General features: G+C 49.3%; 1 protein-coding gene across 1 annotated transcript; it reads right to left on the bottom strand.

The window, feature by feature from the left end:
• Positions 1–6,012: 6,012 nt before the first annotated feature.
• On the bottom strand, positions 6,013–7,287 carry LOC125512297 (uncharacterized). The gene has a single exon (XM_048677394.2). It carries the CDS (start codon positions 7,217–7,219, stop codon positions 6,149–6,151), a length of 1,071 nt encoding a protein of 356 aa, XP_048533351.2. The 5' UTR covers positions 7,220–7,287; the 3' UTR covers positions 6,013–6,148.
• Positions 7,288–22,263: the final 14,976 nt, after the last annotated feature.

Genomic DNA, 22,263 nt, shown 5'->3' with positions numbered 1-22,263 from the left:
AGTTTATTCTTCTTTTTCGTTTCTTTGTAGGTTACTTTTGTTTTCTTCTCGGGTCTTTTATTTATCTTTTTTTTTCTTTTTCTTTCTTTTTTCCAATAATAATAAATTTCAGAAATTGTTCAGTATACTGAAAAATTGTTTATCTTTCGAAAAATAGTCGTGTATTTTTTTAAAAAATGTCACAAATTTAAAATGGTTTTCATATTTTTAAAAAAGAATTCTCATTTTCGATTTTTTTGGAATTTTCAAATAAATGTTTCTATTAAAAAAGAATCATTCAGAAATTTGAAAACATGTTCATAAAATTTAAAAAATGTTGTTCTTTTCAAAAAAAGATTTGGAATTCAAGAACTGTTCACGATTTTTTTAAACAGAATTTTTTCTTGTTTTCCCCAAAAATATCAATGTTTCATATATTGTTCACGTTTTCAAATTTTGTTCGCCATTTTCATTTTAAAATGTTCGTTTTTTCTGAAGTTTTTTCATAAAAAAAACAAAAACGCTAAAAGAAACTACAGTACCATGCCGCTTGAGTAAGTTGCTCGTGACAGATCACCACATGGGTCGTCCCAGTTAGGAGCTGCCTGTGTCAACGTCACTATTTGCCGAATCGAGCAGCAAATAGGAGCTCCCAATGCCAGATTAGGTCTCGCAATAGGCGAGTTTTGGGCGCTCAAAGAAATGTTAGCCAGTTAGAATGTAAATCACTCCCCAAAAGCAAGGATGGCCCGATAGAAACACGGGCCCTTTGAAAGAAAATAATAAGTAAACGGCCGAGTGCTACTAAAACAATAGTAAACTGCTAGGATTTATCAAAATATATGAACCGCAATGTCTCGGGAACGTCTATTAGCAAGGGACTCTGGATCGAACGAATCATTCCCTACAATGGGTTCGATCGAGCGCACCAAAACGTTCGCTAACACAATCCATTAGCACGACCCCCTTCCACATGGATAATCTTGCACCTAGCTGCAAAAAAAAGAAAAATCTTATACCTGATAAAAAAATAGCATGCAGCAAGCTAAAAATGGGCCAGAAAAGGCCCAGCTTTAGCACCGCGAAAGAGAGACCTTAAAAAACAAAAAAAATATTTTGCAACCCATTTATAATTAACTAAAATGCATAAAATTTCCCTAAAAAATAAAACACATACTTATTTTTGATTTTTATTTTGCGTGGCACATACTTATAAATTTGCCATCATTTTTATGATAAATCTTCCGCATAGCCATGGATTCACAAAATACATACAATGTACTCTACCGTCTCATAATATAAGAGCGTTTTTGAGACTAACGTTAGTGTCAAAAATGTTCTTATATTACGGGACTAAGGGAGTATGTATTTGGATGTGTCTAGATAAAAATTTGCCAGTGTCCAGGGAAGTAATTTGCCATAGCTCGTAAATTTAATTTGGCACACGAAGACCGGAGGAGTCTGTCTACGCCCAGGGAACTCGGGAGCATCCGGTCGGGCACCCACCCAACCAGCATCCCCGCACGGTCGCATTTTCATATCCCGACGCGACCGCCTCGCAGCTTCCTTGGCATCGCGGCGTCGCCGAACGCTGACCCGCACGGAGGAAGGGGAGTAGGAAGCCGACGATGGAGACGGGTGCTTCGTGCGAACGCGTGTCCAAGCAAACCGCGAGCGCCAGCTCTCGACGCCTCGATGGCCACGTCCGGGGATTCGGGAAGGCGGATACGGAATCCGCCTGATCCAGTCCCTCGTATGCGCGTCCGTGGCCCGTTGAAATTCGATGGCCACATGCGGCTGCGTACCTACTTTTCAAATCTTCCATACAGCGCCGGGATTTGCAGCTGCACAGTCGTGCAATGTACCCGTACTCTGTACGTGCGCTCAGGCCCTGCTGAACTGCTTAAAACTACTAGTCTGAAGCTGCAGCTGTACAGCAGCGACGCTTGGAAGGCACACACACGCGATTTTGTTGAAATAAAATCCATGCCTCGCCTCTCAACGACGCAGCCTGGAGTGAAGGCTGTTTTAAATCATGAGGTTGTAGAGCTCGTTCAAAATGAACCTCTATCTCAAAATCCTTGAAGTTTGTACCATGTATTCATGATCCTGGTCTGATCCCGACCCTCACAACGAGTTTAGACCAATTTGATACATCAGGAAAAACACAATCCCGCTGGAATAACTTTCTACTCTCACTGATTAAGTGGACCCACGCGTCATATCCATCTTCGCGCTGGGAACGGATGCATGCGTACATATACGCGTCTAGCCGGCCGTCAAGCAACTTGCTGTGTTGTACTGTACGTGCGTGTGTGTTCTGCTGTGTACTTGTGCATGATTGATAACCTCGTAAGGTGCTTGGCTCTTGTATTATTTGTGTCTCGCCGTACTGGTCACTGCGGCGACCGACGGCGTTCGCTGCACCGGCAAGATTGGCATCATGGCATGCACACACTGCGGCGAATTCCATTCCTCGCACTGGCAATACCTGCATCATTTGCTTTCTTTGCTTGCACTCCATGCTCGTTCACAGTGGCGACCCGGAGAGCAACTCCTGACTGGACATCTCGGCCACACGCGCTCCCGGCGACCGCGAGGCCCAGCTTCCCGCCAATGCCTTAGTGTACGCAGAGCTCACAAGGTCAGAGTGTATCGATTGGATGTTGCTGCGCGTATGCCAGGGCGTTAGTGTCGCTGGCGGCGTTCGGTATCGGTTGCAACCCATGTACGCGCTTTAGGTGTCGAGGCAAAGCCAGGAGAACTTGTGGTGGCAAGCAACTCTGAACTCTTGCTATCCTACACTCACGACGAGAGCACGGACTCCTCGGCATGAGGGGTACTGCCGACGCGCGGCCCGGATGCTGGCGTGGACTGGAGCAGCGCACAACGTTGTCTGCAATTATGGGCACGACGGCGCACGGCACCTGCAACGCGGCATAGACACGGCTGAGTTGATTTTAGGAGAGAGAGACACACACACACTAGGGATAAAGGATAGATTGACACATGGGGTAGGGATGTAAGTGAGAGTAGACTCTGATCCTGGGCGGGATGGAATGTTTCCCGGTGCAAGCAAACAGGTTCAGGGTCGGGATCAGACCAAGATCATGAGTATAGGATACAAACTTCAGGGATTTTGAGATGAGGGTTCATTTTGAACGAGCTCTACAATTTTAAGGTTTAAAATAAACTTCACTCCGCAGCCTGCATCGTGGTTAGGTTACACGCCGGCGGCTTTTCGCCTTTCAGGCAAGAAAGAGACACGCAAGTCACGGAACGTCGGGACGGGCCTGCGCCGTCCATTTAGCGGAATCGACGCCACTTCAAGCGCTGTCGGCGGGGTTTCAATTTGCTTCCGGGAATGGACAAAGTTGCCACGAGGCGTATTGTATTATCTGAGGAAGGTATCGCTATGTACTGACGTAGATACTTATGTGTGCTTTTGCTTAGGATATGTGATATCTTATTATATATGGTCGCGCGCTGATTAGAGTAATAACCAGCGAAGTTGGCCGTCCTTGCGACAATGACTCGTGATGGAATGTTTAGGGTTAACAACAAAAACATCACGTGTACGAGCCTGTTGAGCTCTGTATTGAATTCATGCTCTAGCCAAACTCATTTAAAAGTCCGAACTATGAGAGAGGGTCGAACATCATACTCAAACACTCCTCTTCACGTTTATGCTTCTTTGGAGCTATATGACGTGGGCAGCGGAAGCGGGGGCAGGCCACAATTATTTATTGCGTTTACTAGGTTTTGAACCCTGAACCTCTTAGTTATAAGTTTATACACCTTATCTGTTCACCCATCAGTCCGAACTATGAGAGAGGGCCGGACATCATACTCCAACACTCGCCAGCGACAGAATTACAATCGCCAGCGACAAGATCATTGATGCAAGGAGGAAGACGCACCACCCAACATGTTGTGGTATCCCCTTCTCTACCATAGTTCGCTAACTGATCTGCAACTCTATTCTGTTCACGAAGAATTTTAACAGGAATAACTATCCTATCATGCAACAAACTCTTAAGATTTCTAACCAAGTGGTCGTATGCCGATCTATCCAGAGAATCGTTTAAAAGTGCTCGAAGCGCCACTGAGCAAATCGGATTGCAGTAAGATCGTAGAACTTGAATGCTCAAACGCCAGCCTCAAACCTTCCCACATAGCATGTGCTCTGCTTCGAGAGCCTCTTTACAATGAAATAATTTGCGGTAAGACGCAGATATGGCATGTCCTTTATCGTCCCGAAGAATCATACCTGCACCCGCTGATCCATCTAGGGGCTTATAAGATCCCTCTGTACATAAGGACACCGAGCCAACAGGAGGATTTGGCCACGGCGTGCGGACAATGACAGGTCTAGGCTGTTTGTCAGCTGGGAGCGGGTGCAATGGAGCTTTGCCTTTGATTATATCATCCACAGAACTTGAACATTGTAGAAAGGTGTTGTAGTAGCTGATTAAGAATGAACAGGAGACCTCCAAGGGAGGAATTGTTTTGCCATGAATCAACTCATTCCGAAGATACCGGATGCCCACCATGATGACCATACTTCTAGTCTGTTCATGTAGATCGGCCAAGAGATGAGGCAGCCATTCTGCCCCTATGCATATAATATCCTCCCTTCTTGGTAATGGCCATTGGTTCCTCATAGAGTCGCAAAGGCTTGCGGCATTAGGGGACACAATCAGTGCATGAACCTGATGATACTTGCCATGCAAAGTGTTTCAGTTTCGGTGGTACTAGCGCGCCCCACGCCAATTTCCAAATAGGTTTGTCTCCCCGTGGGGAAGAGCTCGAGGCACCAGGAGAAAAATGATCATAATGGCTAGACATAGCAAAGTTGTAAGCAGATTTTACGGTGAGGATACCAGATTTTTCCCACGGCCAGGAAATGAAATCATCCTGCTGCGTCGGGTAAATGTGGATACTCTGGATAGAATCAACATCTGCTTGACAAAAGTGTTGCTGCAATAGTGTTAGTTTCCAGTTACCTCGGTCATCAAGGAAGTTGCCACTTTGTTTAAACACACAACACATGTCAGGGGAACCAAAAACAATCCGCCGGAATACTCCAACTAGACGCAGTAACAATGAGATTTGGCATTTGTACCTCAATGCGTGAGTCAATCATTTGGCGAAGCCAGTAGTAGTACTAACGGAAGCGAACCACCTGAGCACAACAGAACTGGTAGTAGTACTAGTAAGAACTTTCATGTTAGCAGCTTCATACGTGGGTAGGGTGATGGACTTAATTAAGTTGCCTCCCTTGGCATTACTCCCAAAGATGCACGTAATGTGATTCAGCAGATTCCTCGAACACTCAAAACTACCACCACTCCCCCCCCCCCCCCCCCCCCCCCACACACACACACACACACACACACACCTACTGGCAATACACTAATCGCTTTCGTCGTCGCCGATCACGGATCACCACTTTCAGAGTCGCGTAATAGAAGCTACGGAGGCGTCCCCAAATCTCAACGACTTCGCGTCGCACGTGGTCTTATTTTGGGATGCCATCTCCGGCGGTGGCTGCTGCTGTTGCCAGCCATGCACCCTGGCGGCCTGCCTCACTGCCCAGCGACAGCATTGGACTTGAAACCTGGAGCCTGGCATAGAGAAAGCGGGAAAGGAAAACGCCCAGAACGGGCTGCCATAGCCCACGACGGCAGGCAGATCACTCGATCGGCGTGATTGGCGCCAGCGCCGAGCGCCCTAGGATCGAATCGTGCTGGAGAAAGCACATCCAAGATCGCCATCCCGATCTCGCATGATTCCATCCACGTGACCCCACCCGTCTCCCAACCAACGATCGGGAATGAACCACTTTGAGCCATGGCAAGTCTTTTGCCTTGTTTTTAAAAAAACGATCGGGAATGAACCCATCATCGTTCGCCACTCGTCCCAGCCAAAAGCGCGCGCGTGTCTGTCTAGTCTTGAACTCCCGGCGGCTCAGGCTGCGCGCCCTGCGTTGCGAAACGGTAATTTCTGAAGATGTTCTTCAAATATGCAGAGTTGGCAACACAAAACGGAAATCTCTTTTACTTCGGCTGCAATTGATGTTCTATTGGTGGTACTGCTAAACTATATACAAATTTCATCACATAAGTCGAGATTGTTGATGGTTCCAACGTCTGGGGATCACTATTCTTCAGAAGCTTGGGCTGAGAATGTTGAGCAGGGAGACTCTCGTGTTGACCAGGGCCCGGAAGACGTTCTCGCCGCTGCTCTCCACGTCCGCGACGCACCGCCCGAGGTTGTCCATGCGCTCAAACGCCGCCTTCCTGTCCTCCTCCTCCGGGTCTAGGTCGACCAGGGCCGCGTCGGGCTGGGGCTGCTTGGCGGAGCAGCCGTCGTCGGCGTGCTGCTTGCTCGCCGACCGGCGCTTCGCGCGCGACATCCAGCGCATCAGGTCGGCGACCCACCATATGCGCATGGACGAGGGCTTGGTGGTGACGATGTGGTGGCCGGTTCTCGGCGCGGCCGACGAGGAGGCGAACCTTGCGGGCGAGGGCATCCAGCACGGCGCGCTGAGGACGTCGACGCGGGCCGTGGCGGCGGCAATGGACAGGGCGGACACGCCGGAGAAGACCGCGGCCGAGGCGGATGCGACGGCCGCCGCCGCGTCGACGATGGCGGCGGCGAGAGCGGCCGCGTCCGACGGGAGGCCCGCGGGCGCGGGAGGCGGCGCCTTGCCGGCCACGGCGCGGGCGGAGGAGGCGATCCGCGGGAGGTCGCGGCCGGACCGACGGAGCCCGCGCGCGGCGGACGCCAGGCGCGCCGGGTCCTCGCGCCGCAGCGCCGCGCGCGCCTCGGCCTGGAGCGCGGTGAGCGCGACCAGCACGTCGCGGAAGCTGCCGTGCGCGTCGGCCAGGCGGAGGAAGTCGTCGAGCAGCCGCTCCGCGAACGGCGACCGGCCGAGCCGCCGCAGCGGCTCCTGGGCCTGCGGGTGGTGGAGCAGCTCGGAGAGCGACACCAGGACCCGCCCCAGCTGCTCCGCGGCCTCCGTGATCGAGCGCGCCGTCGCGGCCGACGCCAGGCCCCCCGCCAGATCGCGCAGGGCCGCGACGTCTTCGTCGAGCTGGAGCACCAGCGGGTGGAACCGGCAGGGCAGGCTGGCCGAGCGGACGCGGTAGCCGGCCGCGGACTTCCCGTTCGACCCCGCCGCCGGCGCGGACTTGGGCGCGGGGAACGAGATCGTGCGGCGGAAACCGACCACCATCCTGGGACCGCGACCTTGCAGCAGCGCCGTCGCCGGAATGGAATCCGCGGATCGGGCGACGGGCTGACCTACGCGCGGCGGCGGCCGGCGCGGAGCACCTGGCCTGGAGGAGAAGGGGGAGATGGGGGCGTTTTGTTTTCGAAGTGCGGAGTGAGATTCGGGGATGGGATGGAAGCCGTGGATGGGGTGGGATCGATCGCACGGCCGGTCGTTATATAAAGCAAAGCAGGGGAGGAGCAGACGGTGGAGGCGACTAGGCGTGGAGCTGGACCAGACCGGTTCTGCTCTGCCCTAGGTTGTGCACCGCACGCACACGACATTTGGAGGTTTTCCTAGGTCGGGGCCCGGCTGGCAGAGTGGCATGGCAGGCGGGCCGGGCGGAGTGAGTGCTCATGGTCCCTCGACAGCTTTTCGAAATCAAAAAAAATATATTTTTCCGCGAGAAGCCAAATTTTTGTTTTTACTAAGATGATTGTCCGTGCTTGCAATGGATGTAAATATTTTATAATATGTTAGCTCGTGATTACATTTTATATTAGTGGGATTGCTTAAATAATTATTTATCAAATCAGGTTGTGCTTTTTACGAATCTAAATAACACTTTAGGATCCCCGCAAAAAAAGTAACACTTTAAGATTTTATTTGGTAATAACTTATTGTCTTGTCAAAGAAAGCAGAATTTTATTTGGTAAGTCATGAAAGACGAGAGGGAGGGTCGAATATTGGACGAAGAACGAGGTGGATGACAAAATCTTATGTTTTTTTAACAAAGATGCATGCGGGCGCTCGTACATACACATATACTCACCCCTATAAAAGTACACACGCACACTCTATCCTATGAGCATCTCCGAGAGATTGAGCCGGCACATCATCTTGAGATTGACGAAGTCGTCACAGACATCTTTGTATTCGATGGGAACGTCAACTTCTACTGAAGGTACATCGTCGGAAGGCCTGAAATAAATTCGGAAAAATGTGAGCATCAATATCAAGTCTAGGACTTGAACTCTAGTGGGCTGGGAATACTACTATCCTCCTAACCATCCAATCACATGTTGATTTGCAATCTTACGTTCTTTTTAAGTACGAAAAGAAAACACACGTACATAAATGTATATTTAGAAGATTAAAGTTGTGTAGTCGTAACAACATCTTCAACTAGACTCATCTGTTCCCTCTATATGTCAAGCCGGACACGACATGGACAAAAAAGAAGTCACCCAGTCGACCCCCCCTGTGGTTAGCTCATTTATCTGGCAGTCCTCATATCCACTCCATATGTAGGGTGGATATGAGGTAGGCCGTATGCAACCACCACGTTGCATCAGTCTACACTGGCACACCCGACCCAATAAAAACCTCACTCCGAACAAAACCCTAGCCTCACTCCTCACTTAACCTCCCCCCTCCCATCATCCACCGTGACCATGACTAAATCTGGCAGCAGCTCCTCCTTTAGAGTCGACCTTGTGGATTGGGACATGCTCACGACATAGTCGAACGAGGAACTGGCCATCTGTGTCTCCCTTCACCGGTCTTGGATGGATAGGGGTGGAAGCTCGAGCTATGCGCCCTTCCAGATGGCCGAGAAGGCTTCTCTAGCTCCACGATCGTCCCAGCTCGTCACGGTCCACACCCTCCCCGGTGGCTCGTCGGGGCTCTTGCGGATCCGCGCCAATCCCCCTGCCTTGAATGACGATGACCTCGTCGGTGGCGTCCTGCACTAGCGCCGAGACAAACGCCCGCCGCCGCTGCCGCAAAAATGTGAAAAACACATTGTCGGTGTCAAAACCGGCGGATCTCGGGCAGGGGGTCCCGAACTGTGCGTCTAAGGCGGATGGTAACATGAGGCAGGGGACACGATGTTTTACCCAGGTTTGGGCCCTCTTGATGGAGGTAAAACCCTACGTCCTGCTTGATTTATTCTTGATAATATGAGTAGTACAAGAGTTGATCTACCACGAGATCGGAAAGGCTAAACCCTAGAAGCTAGCCTATGGTATGATTGTATGTTGTCCTACGGACTAAAGCCCTCCGGTTTATATAGACACCGGAGGGGCTAGGGTTACACAAGGTCGGTTACAAAGGAGGAGATATCCATATCCGTATTGCCTAGCTTGCCTTCCACGCCAAGTAGAGTCCCATCCGGACACGGGATGAAGTCTTCAATCTTGTATCTTCATAGTCCAACAGTCTGGCCAAAGGATATAGTCCGGCTGTCCGGAGACCCCCTAATCCAGGACTCCCTCAGTAGCCGCCGAACCAGGCTTCAATGACGTCAAGTCCGACACGCAGTATTGTCTTCGGCATTGCAAGGCGGGTTCTTCTCCAAATTTCGAATGTTTGTTAAACAGTGTCCGGCCCCATAAATGTTGGACCTCTTGGCTTCTGCGCCCAATAAGGGCTATCTTCCACGCGTCGAATGAATACGAGGAGCCAGGGCGTTTTTAGATTCGCCCCCCTAGCCAGATAAATAAATTGTCTATTAAAGGGATGGGGATTCTTAGATTCAATCCATATCATCCTCCCCCGACGAGAATCCATCGGAGCGCGCTTCGGAAAAATCCACTCCAGCATGGCCGACAACCGCAGCTCCTCCTCCCGCCCTCGTAGCCCTAGGCCCGGTGATTGGGAGAGGTGTTCTGTCCCACACAGTCGATTAGTCGAACTGTAGACTAAGGGATTTCTCCCTCCAGCGTATATGGTTCCGTCCAAGCCGGGCTCGCCACCTACAATGGCGGGGAGCAAGCGGAGAGCTTCCCCAGTCCCTCTACGGGGCAGCGGGTATGCCTTGTTCCTTACTTATTAAGGGGACTCGGATTTCCAATTCATCCGTTCCTCCGCGGGCTCCTGGAGTTTTACGGCCTCCAACTGCATAATTTCACCCCTGCTTCCATATTACACATCGCCGGCTATGTTGCCCTCTGCGAGTTATTCCTGGGCTGCGAGGCTCATTTCGAGCTGTGGAAAAGGTTATTTTGCCTCGTCCCCCGCACACAGAAGGGGTCACTTTATCAAGTGGGCGGAGCCGAAATATGGCGCATCGCCGAAACCCGATACATGTCCGGTACTCCGAAGAAGACGTCCGAAGACTGGCCTTCGGAATGGTTTTATATGGAGGACGTCCCCTTTCCGGACCCTGTTCGGCGGGGTCTTCCTGAGTTCAACAATGCTCCTCTGAAGAAACGCCGAAGTTGGCGCCCACGGAGCCCCCAGGAGGAAGACAACGGAGAAGTCCTTTACCTGATGAACCGGATTAAAGCGCTGGCTCAATCAGGATTGACAGTAATCGAGCTTATGTCAATATGCATAATGCGGGGAGTGCAGCCACTTCAATATCGAGGGCACCCCCTATGCTGTTTTAACGGGGAAGATGATGCCACCCGTTGCGGGCATAAGGCTCCGGACAACGCTGCCGCTTTAGCAAAAATTCTGTCCGAGTTGTTCAAGGGAGAGGAAGAGGAGTTCGTCCGCATCAAACCACGGGATAGATTCTCCATGTACAACCCTCCAAGCTGGGTGAGTTATATCTCCCTACTCCCATTCTTCCTGCATTCTTTGTCGTAGGTATTCACCTTGCCATTGTGCGGCAGGAACTGCGAAAAGCCATAAGGGAGGTCAACAGCCCATCCCCACAACCATAGGACCCTGACCGGGCCCTCGGTCCCGTACTCGAAGAAGATCCGAACATATTCGTGGAGCTGATAGACCGATAGTTCTATCAATTAAGCTGTGATGACGCCATGGTGGCCATTACGGCCGACTATCCCGGACTGCTTCCTGCGTCGCACGTAAGAAAAACCAAAAATCCCAACTCCAAAAACTAGGATCCCCTTTTAGACACTTCACCCACCATATACATATGGTGTTTTACAGGGAAGGCCTTCGGGACGTCGTGCCGAACCCGCAGCAACTCGCCAACAAGAGGCACCGAGGCCGGGCATGCCAAAAAGGAAGGCGGTCAGGACGGAGACACTGGCGCAGAGGTATGACAAAAACCCCGCTCCTTGGTTGTCGTCTTTCTCAAAATTTAATGACGTCCATGTTTCTTTAACAGAAAAAACGCTCGCCGGAATATGTTTGGTGAGGCTGCCGATCATGCTTCCACCAGTTGGGCTCCAGGACCGGACATAGAGGCGGAAGCCGACATGGGGCGGACGCCGGATACTCCTCCTACAGAGGATGCGGATAGACTATCCGCTACAAATTCAGAAGTGGAGAGCGACATGAATCATAGGCGTCGCCGAGCCGTACTCCCTGACGCTTGCTTCTCCCCAGGGGCATTTGATGCCTTCAATTCTGAAGACGCGTACCTCCGTGCTGCTCAAAATGGTCTAGCCAGAGCCACGGACCAGTATGTAAGGGATGTACGGGTAAGCAAATCTGACGATTATATGTATCAGTATCCCCTGAGACTTGAAATAGTTAGCAGAACTGATTTAAGGATCATCTATTGTGCAGGTTCTTACAAAGAAGAATACTCGACTATCACAGGAGCTGGAGGAATGCAAGACCCAACTTCGGGCCGGCGTTGCCGCATTGAAGGAACATAAAAAGTCCCCAGCTGGTAACATTTGTTTCAAAGAATGATAGGTACCATATAGTGTGCGGCGTGGCTGCAGATCTAACAATAGATATTGTAGATGAATCCAGAGAGAATCCGGAGGACCATCATGCCATACGACAGCTAAAGGTTGGCGAACGCGTGCTGACTGAGGTCAGGCGGGAGAAAAACAATCTCCAAGACGCCAATACCAAGCTGAGCGTGGAACTGAAAGATGTTCGAGCTCAGCTTGCGGACTCCGAGAAGGAGAATAAGCGGCTTCGACGCGGCATTTTCAGTAAGTGCTTGAATGAACCCTTAAAAAGGGGACGGCAGAGAAGACGGCTAACAGAGTTATGTCTGCAGGTATGCTGACGGGTCGTCCCGCGGAGGAGATGCCCAGGTCTGCGGGTGATCTTCTATCCGAGCTCTCACAACTGCATGAACAAGTTCGGCAGGTGATGCAAGGTATTGCCCAGGCCTTGTGGCCATCAGTCTCCCTGCCAGAAGGCATTGGAGAGCTTGCGGAGAAGCTCAAGGGAGCACGGCAGCGCTTCCGATTATGGAAGATATCGGCCTGCCGTCAAGGTGCCAGGGAAGTCTGGGCCATGGTGAAGACGCGGTATACCAAGGCTGACCCAAACCACATGGCCGAGGTCAGACCTGTGGGGACCGATGGGAAAGAGAGATCCCAGATAGCTTAGTCTATGGGCAAGTAGAATTAGCCGCAAAGTATTCCCAACAGGATTGTAGGCTAGACCGCCTGTTGGATGGTATAGAAGAGGAATTTAGTCAGTCTACATGACTATGTAATTAAAGTGACATGTATAATGCCTTCTAGCCGGATTGTAAATCATTTGTCATGGCGGACCTTTTCGCTTCAACCTCGGGACCCGATAGTCCGGAGTGTGTCCGAATACCCGCTCAGTTATATAATAACCAGGGTATGCGTGGAAACCAGGCGTAGGGGTAATTAGTGCTTGAACAGACAAGTACCCAACTAGTTATGTTATATTACATGGGTAGTAAGAAACATCTTCCAGGGAGAATAGTTCCGTTAGGGGTTCCTTTCCCTGGGTACGCATGCCCTAAAGTGCATGTCCGGACTACGAGCGGAGACGCAGGCAAAAACATCTGCGGGCATATATGGAAAATAAATAAAAAATCATCTTTTGTTCGTTGACCGAATATTCCCTTAAGAACGCTAGTTTTCGGCTTCACCCAGTCTGAGGTACACATCCGGCTGACCCGGCAGTAACAATCACAGAGGTGCTCCCCTTATGCCCTAGCCGAATTAACGGGAACGTAGGGCATAAATACAAGAGCCAGGCAACCTAGCTTGGCCAAAACTTAAGTCATATCGATGCATATAATGGCGAAGAAAAGGTACATGCAGAAGAATAACACATGTGCGGGGCATGAAGCCCAGATAGATAATTAAGCTTCTGTGTAAGAAGCCCCCAGGTATAATGAGCGTGGTTAGCGCATCTATAGTGTGCAAGCGAGGCATAAGTTGGCCCTTGAAGGCCTTGAGAAAGAATAAAAGAAAGAAAGAGAAAAAAGACAGATAATGTATATGCAAAAAATGGACAGAGGAAGGAGACGAACATAGAGTCCGGCGCTAGGCATAGAATCTTCAGAGCCTGGCTGCGTTCCATGGGTTCGGCTCAAGTCGATTATTCGATGCATCCCGCAGACGGTATGATCCACCGGTCAGAACTTGGTCAATAATGAAGGGACCTTCCCATTTGGGCTTGAGCTTGGTCTTTTTCTTCTCCGGCAGGCATAGAACTAACTCGCCAACGTTATAAGTTTTGGCCCGTACTTCTCTGCTTTGGTATCTGCGAGCCTGTTGCTGATAAAATGCGGAATGGGCTTTTGCCATGTCGCGCTCCTCCTCCAAGGTGTCCAGACTGTCCTGCCGATCGAGCTCGGCTTCTCTTTCTTCGTACATGCGCACTCGAGGTGAGTCATGAATTATATCGCAGGGCAGAATTGCCTCTGCACCGTACACCATAAAGAAGGGTGTATATCTGGTAGTACGATTCAGTGTGGTCCGCAGCCCCCAGAGTACGGAGTCGAGCTCCTCTACCCAGTGCGTGTTAGACTCCTTTAAGGACCGCACTAATCTGGGTTTAATGCCACTCATGATAAGACCATTTGCTTGCTCAACTTGGTCGTTGGTTTGTGGGTGATAGATGGAAGCATAATCGAGCTTGATGCCCATGCTCCTGCACCAGAGTTTTACCTCGTCGGCCGTGAAGTTCGTGCCGTTGTCAGTGATGATGCCGTGGGGGTGCCATAACGGTGTACAACCCCGGATATGAAGTCTATCACCGGTCCGAATTCGACTGTTTTAACAGATTTGGCTTCTATCCATTTGGTGAATTTATCCACCATGACCAGTAAGTATTTTTTATTATGGGTTCCCCCTTTAAGGGGTCCAACCATGTCAAGCCCCCAGACCGCGAAGGGCCAGGTAATGGGGATTGTTTGGAGGGCGGTGGGTGCCATGTGGCTTTGGTTTGCAAAAAGCTGGCAACCGATGCAGCGTTGGACCAAGTCCTGTGCGTTTGCCCGGGCCGTCGGCCAATAAAACCCTGTACGGAAGTCCTTGCTTACAAGGGCCCGGGCTGCGGCGTGGTGGCCGCCAAGTCCGGCGTGAATTTCTGCCAAAAGCTCCCGTCCTTCCTCTTCGGAGATGCACCTTTGAAGGACTCCGGTAGTGCTTTTTTATACAGCTCTCCCTCGTGGACCCTGTAGGCTTTAGATCGCCGCACTATGCAGCGTGCCTCATTTTGGTCCTCGGGAAGCTCCTGCCTAGTTAGGTAGGCCAGGAATGGTTCTGTCCACGGGGCGATGATGGCCATTATTACGTGGGCTGAAGGTGTTATTTCGGTGGCAGAGCCTCCGATTATGTCAGAGTATTCGGTATCGGGCATTTTGGCTGGGTCCGGACTATTGTTACTAGTGTCCCCTTCCCATACCACGGATGGCTTAAACAACCTTTCCAAAAAGATGTTGGGGGGGACCGCATCGCGTTTTGCGCCGATGCGGGCGAGCATATCCGTCGCCTGATTGTTTTCCCGAGCCACATGGTGAAATTCAAGCCCATCGAACTGAGCTGACATCTTTAGGATGGTGTTTCGATAGGCCGCAATCTTCGGATCCTTGGCATCGAAGTCTCTATTTATTTGGGATATTGCGAGGTTCAAATCCCCACGCACCTCCAGGCGTTGTATGCCCATGGAAACTGCCATCCGAAGACCATGTAACAGGGCTTCGTATTCGGCTGCGTTGTTGGAGTCTGTATACAGTATCTGCAGTACATATTGCACTGTATCTCCGGTTGGGGACGTCAGGACGACGCCAACCCCCAGACCATCCAGCATTTTTGAGCCGTCGAAGTGCATGATCCAATTGGAGTATGCGCCGTACTCTTTAGGGAGTTCGGTTTTCGTCCATTCGGCGACAAAGTCGGCCAATACTTGCGATTTAATGGCTCGCCAAGGTTTGTATGTTATGTCAAACGGGAGGAACTCAATGGCCCATTTGGCAATCCGGCCCGTGGCATCGCGATTGTTTATAATATCATTAAGTGGCACTTCCGAGGCTACTATAATCGAACACTCTTGAAAGTAGTGTCGCAGCTTCCGGGATGCCATGAATACCGAATAGGCTATCTTTTGATAATGTGGGTACCGTGATTTGCATGGAGTGAGGACAGTGGATACATAATATACCGGCTTTTGAAGAGGGAATTTATGTCCATCCGCTGCTCGTTCGACGATGAGCACTGCGCTTACAACCTGATGAGTTGCCGCAATGTACAACAATATTGGTTCGCTGATGTTTGGCGCCGCCAGGATTGGGTTGGTTGCCAGTATGGCTTTTATTTCTTTCAATCCAGCTGTGGCAGCGTCCATCCACTTGAAGTGTTCGGTGCGCCGAAGGAGGCGATAAAGGGGTAATGCATTTTCTCCTAAGCGGGAGATAAAGCGGCTTAGATCCGCCACACATCCAGTTAATTTCTGGATTTGTTTGAGGTCCGTTGTGATGGCCAACTGTGACAGAGCTCATATTTTGTCCGGATTAGCTTCAATTCCTCTACTGGAGACAATGAAGCCCAGGAGCTTTCCGGCTGGTACGCCAAAAACGCATTTTTCCGGATTGAGCTTGATGTCGTATGTTCGGAGGTTGTCAAATGTGAGCCTCAAGTCGTCTATTAGAGAGTCAACGTGTTTGGTTTTGACGACCACATCATCTACGTAAGCCTCTACTGTTTTGCCGATTTTTTTCTCCAGACATGTCTGAATCATGCGATGATATGTTGCGCCGGCGTTTTTGAGCCCAAAAGGCATTGTGTTGAAACAGAAGGGGCCGTATGGTGTGATAAATGCCGTTGCGGCTTGGTCGGACTCCGCCATCTTGATTTGGTGGTAGCCGGAGTATGCGTCGAGGAAACACAATGACTCGTGTCCCGACTGGGGATGATTCCTCTGAAGGTTGTGCTGCTTTGCTCAATGCAGTTCCAGTCTATTTCCATTTTTTGAAGAGTTTCCTCATAAATGAGGTTTAATCCACTGCCTCCGTCCATGAGTACTTTGGTGAGTCGAAAGCCATCCACAATTGGACTGAGGACCAGTGCAGCTGGTGCTCGGGCTATTCGGAATTTAGGTTCGTCACACGCATTGAAGGTAATAGCCGTGTCACTCCATGGATTTATTGCTGCCATGTGGCAGATTTCGGCAATGCTGCGGCGTGTTCGCTTGCGCCTATTATTTGATGCGAAGGTCTCAAAGACTGTTAATACCGTATTGTTATCCCTGGGATGGTGCTATGTGGCATCTGGGCTGAGAAGATCCTCGCCGCTTTTGGCCACCTGCCGGAGTATCCAACATGCTCTAAGGCTGTGTGTTGGTATGGTATCCGTTGTACTATGAATTTTGCAGGGTCCGTTGAGCCATCCCTCCAATACGGTTCCACGCCCTGTAGAGGGTTTTTGTTTCTTTGTAATTAACTCGGGTGTCTTATGATAGTGCACCCTTTTACTTCGGACTGGGTGTATATTCGGAGCCGGATTATCCCAAAATTTCGTTTCAGTTTTCCAGGCACTTTCCATCGCATGGTACTTTCGCACTATGGACGCCAAGTCGGCGAAGCGTGATATTGTTGGGGATCGTAGCAGAAATTTAAAATTTTCTACGTATCACCAAGATCAATCTATGTAGTAATCTAGCAACAAGGGGAAGGGGAGTGCATCTACATACCTTTGTAGATCGCTAAGCGGAAGCGTTGCAAGAACGCGGATGAAGGAGTCGTACTCGCAGTGATTCAGATCGCGGTTGATTCTGATCTAAGCGCTGAACAACGGCGCCTCCGCATTCAACACATGTGCAGCCCGGTGACGTCTCCCATGCCTTGCTCTAGTCCATAGAAGGATTGCTGGAGCCAGCATACCTTTTAGCATCCTTAGGATCGACAAAACCTTTTATTGTATCACATACAACTTTTTCTTACGAAAACTAGTAAGAAAACTTGTTTTGACATCCATCTATCAGATTTCATAATCGAAAAATACAGCTAATGCTAACATGATTCTGATGGACTTAAGCATCGCTACGGGTGAGAAATTCTCATCGTAGTCAACTCCTTGAACTTGTGAAAAGACTCTTTCCCACAAGTCGAGCTTCATAGACGGTAACATTACTGCCCACGTCCGTCTTCTTCTTAAAGATCCATTTATCTCAATGGCTCGCCGATCATCGGGCAAGTCCACCAAAGTCCATACTTTGTTCTGATACATGGATCCTATCTCGGATTTCATGGCTTCTAACCATTTGTCGGAATACGGGCCCACCATCGCTTCTCCATAGCTCGTAGGTTCATTGTTGTCTAACAACATGATATCTAAGATAGGATTACCGTACCACTCAGGAGTAGTACATATCCTTGTCGACCTACGAGGTTCGATAGCAACTTGATCCGAAGCTTCATGATCACTATCATTAACTTCCTATTCAATAGACGTAGGCGCCACAGAAAACATCTTTCTGTGTTGCATCACTCTCTGGTTGAAGTAAAGGTTCGACAACCTCATCAAGTTCTATCTTCCTCCCACTCAATTCTTTCGAGAGAAACTCCTGCTCGAGAAAGGACCCGTTCTTAGCGACAAACAATTTGCCCTCGGATCTGAGATAGAAGGTATACCCAACTGTCACCTTTGGGTATCCTATGAAGATGTGTTTGTCCGCTTTTGGGTTCGAGCTTCTCCGGCTGAAGCCTTAAGCATCGCAGCCCCAAACATTAAGAAACGACAACTTTGGTTTCTTGCCAAACCATATTCATACGACGTCGTCTCAACGGACTTAGATGGTGTCCTATCTAAAGTGAATGTAGCTGTCTCTAACGCATATCCTCAAAATGAAAATGGTAGATTGGTAAGAGACATCATAGATCGCACCATATCTCATAAGGTTCGATTACGACGTCCGGACACACCATTACCCTGTGGTATCCCAGGTGGCTTCAACTGTGAAACAATTCCACAATGTCTTAAGTGATTGCCAAACTCATAACTCAGAAATTCTCATCGATCATATCATAGGAATTTGATCTTCTTGTTATGATGGTTCTTAACTTCACTCTGAAATCGCTTGAACTTTTCAAATGTTTCAGACTTGTGCTTCATTAAGTAAATATACCTATATCCACTCAAATCGTCAGTGAAGATGAGAAAATAGTGATATCCACCGCACGCTTCAATTCTCATTGGATCACATGCATCAGCATGTATGATTTCCAACAAGTCGCTTGCCCGTTTCATTGTACCTGAAAACGGGGTCTTAGTCATCCTGCCCATGAGGCATGGCTCACATGTGTCAAGCGATTCAAAATCAAGTGACTCCAAACATCCATCGACACAGAGTTTCTTCATGCATCTTACGCCAATATGACCTAAGCGGCAGTGCCACAAGAAAGTGGTACTATCTACATCTTTTGGCGTGAACATGTGTATTACCACGACCGAGATTCACTGAACCATTCACATAGGGTGCATGACCATGAAAGGTATTATTCATGTAAAAAGAATAACCATTATTGTCTAACTTAAATGAATAACCGTATTGCAATGAACATGATCTAATCATATTCATGCTCAACGTAGACACCTGATAACATTTATCTAGGTTCAATACTAATCCCGAAGGCAGATGGAGCGTGCGATGGTGATCTCATCAACTTTGGAAACACTTCTAACACACATCGTCACCTCGCCCTTAGCCAGTCTCCGTTTAGTCTGTAGCTTTTGCTTCAAGTCACCAATAATAGCAACTGAACCGGTATCCAATACCCAGGAGTACTAGTGAGGTACACATTAATAACATGTATATACTTTGTTGAAGTTGCCAGCCTTCTTATCTACAATGCATTTGGGGTAATTCTGCTACCAGTGACCGTTCCCCTTACAATAGAAGCACTTAGTCTCGGGTTTGGGTTCAACCTTGGGTTCCTTCACTGGAGCGGCAAATGGTTTGCCATCCATGAAGTTTCCCTTCTAGCCCTTGCCCTTCTTGAAACCAGTGGTCTTGTTAAACCATCAACACTTGATGCTCCTTCTTGATTTCTACCTTTTGCGGTCTTAAGCACCGCGAACAGCTCCGGGATCAACTCCATCCCTTGCATGTCATAGTTCATCACAAAGATCTAGTAGCTTAGTGATAGTGGCTTGAGAACTCTATCAATCACTATCTTATCTGGAAGTTTAACTCCCACCTGATTTAAGTGATTGTAGCACCCAGACATTCTGAGCACATGCTCACTAGCTGAGCTATTCTCCTCCATCTTGTTGGCAAAAGAACTTGTCAGAGGTCTCATACCTCTCAACACGGGCATGAGCCTGAAATCCCAATTTCAGCTCTTGGAACATCTCATATGTCTTATGGCGTTCAAAACGTCATTGGAATCCCGATTCTAACCGTAAAGTATGGTGCACTAAACTATCAAGTAGTCATCAGAATGTGTCTGTCAGGTGTTCATAACATCCACAGACGACGTTGTAGGGGTTTGCACATCGAGCGGTGCATCAAAGACATAAGCCTTCTGTGTAGCAGTGAGGACACTCCTCGGACTACGAACCCAGTCCGCATCATTGCTTACGATATCTTTCAACTTAGTCTTTCTCTAGGAACGTATTGAAACATGGAGCTACAACGTGAGCTATTTATCTACAACATATTTGCAAAGACAATTTAGACTATGTTCATGATAATTAAGTTCATCTAATAAAATTATTTAATGAACTCCCACTCAGATAGACATCCCTCTAGTCATCTAAGTGATACATGATCCGAGTCAACTAGGCCGTGTCCGATCATCACGTGAGATGGACTAGTCATCATCGGTGAACATCTTCATGTTGATCGTATCTTCTATACGACTCATGTTCGACCTTTCGGTCTTCCATGTTCCGAGGCCATGTCTGTACATGCTAGGCTCGTCAAGTCAACCTAAGTGTATTGCGTGTGTAAATCTGGCTTACACCCGTTGTATTCGAACGTTAGAATCTATCACACCCAATCATCACGTGGTGCTTCGAAACAACGAACCTTCGCAATGGTGCACAGTTAGGGGGGACACTTTCTTGAAATTATTGCGAGGGATCATCTTATTTAAGCTACCGTCGTTCTAAGAAAATAAGATGTAAAACATGATAAACATCACATGCAATCAAATAGCGACATGATATGGCCAATATCATTTTGCTCCTTTTGATCTCCATCTTCGGGGCGCCATGATCATCATCATCACTGGCATGACACCATGATCTCCATCATCATGATCTCCATCATCATGATCTCCATCACCGTGTCTTCATGAAGTCGTCTCGTCAACTATTACTTCTACTACTATGGCTAACGGTTTAGCAATAAAGTAAAGTAATTACATGACGTTTAAGTTGACACGTAGGTCATAAATAAATTAAGACAATTCCTATGGCTCCTGCCGGTTGTCATACTCATCGACATGCAAGTCGTGATTCCTATTACAAGAACATGATCAATCTCATACATCACATCCTTTTGGCCATATCACATCACAAGGCATATGCTGCGAAAACAAGTTAGACGTCCTCTAATTGTTGTTGCAAATTTTTATGTGGCTGCTATAGGTTTCTAGCAAGAACATTTCTTACCTACGCCAAAACCACAACGTGATATGCCAATTTCTATTTACCCTTCATAAGGACCCTTTTCATCGAATTCGATCCAACTAAAGTGGGAGAGACAGACACCCGCTAGCCACCTTATGCAACTAGTGCATGTCAGTCGGTGGAACCTGTCTCACATAAGAGTACGTGTAAGGTCGGTCCGGGCCGCTTCATCCCACGATGCCGCTGAATCAAGATAAGACTAGTAACGGCAAGTAAATTGACAAAATCGACGCCCACAACAACTTGTGTTCTACTCGTGCATAGAAACCACGCATAGACCTAGCTCATGATGCCACTGTTGGGGATCATAGCAGAAATTTAGAATTTTCTACGCATCACCAAGATCAATCTATGGAGTAATCTAGCAACGAGGGGAAGGGGAGTGCATCTACATACCCTTGTAGATCGCTAAGCGGAAGCGTTGCAAGAACGCGGATGAAGGAGTCGTACTCGCAGCGATTCAGATCGCGGTTGATTCCGATCTAAGCGCCGAACAACGACGCCTCCGCGTTCAACACACGTGCAGCCCGGTGACGTCTCCCACGCCTTGATCCAGCAAGGGGAGAAGGAGAGGTTGGGGAAGACTCCATCCAGCAGCAGCACGACGGCGTGGTGGTGAAGGAGGAGCATGGCAATCCTGCAGGGCTTCGCCAAGCACCGCGGGAGAAGAGGAGTACTTGGGAGAGGGGGAGGGCTGCGCCAGAACTTGGGTGTGGCTGCCCTCCCACCCCCCACATATATAGGGGCAAGGGAGAGGGGGCCGGCCCCCTCAGATCCAATCTGAGGAGGGGGCGGCGGCCAGGGGGGTTGCCTTGCCCCTCAAGGCAAGGGGGCGCCCCCCTTTAGGGTTCCCCTTAAACCCTAGGCGCATGGGCCCTAGGGGGAGGCGCCCAGCCCACTAAGGGGCTGGTCCCTCTCCACACACAGCCCATAGGGCCCTCCGGGGCAGGTGGACCCTCCCCGTGGACCCCCGGAACCCCTTCGGTGGTCCCGGTACAATACCGGTAACCCCCCGAATTATTCCGGTGACCGTATGATGACTTCCCATATATAAATCTTCACCTCCGGACCATTTCGAAACTCCTCGTGACGTCCGGGATCTCATCCGGGACTCCGAATAACATTCGGTAACCATGTACATCTATTCCCTATAACCCTAGCGTCATCGAACCGTAAGTGTGTAGACCCTACGGGCTCGGGAGTCATGCAGACATGGCTGGGACAACTCTCTGGTCAATAACCAACAACGGGATCTGGATACCCATGTTGGTTCCCACATGCTCC

Source organism: Triticum urartu, chromosome 6A (assembly GCF_056163025.1).
Source record: "Triticum urartu cultivar PI428250 chromosome 6A, HENAU_Tu73, whole genome shotgun sequence".
Lineage (NCBI taxonomy): Eukaryota > Viridiplantae > Streptophyta > Magnoliopsida > Poales > Poaceae > Triticum > Triticum urartu.
Note: the sequence above shows the minus strand (reverse complement) of the source record. Positions and strands in the feature narration are given on the sequence as shown.

Coding starts and splice junctions, on each gene's coding strand:
- LOC125512297 (XM_048677394.2), bottom strand. CDS start 7,219: ATGGTGGTCGGTTTCCGCCGCACGATCTCGTTCCCCGCGCCCAAGTCC.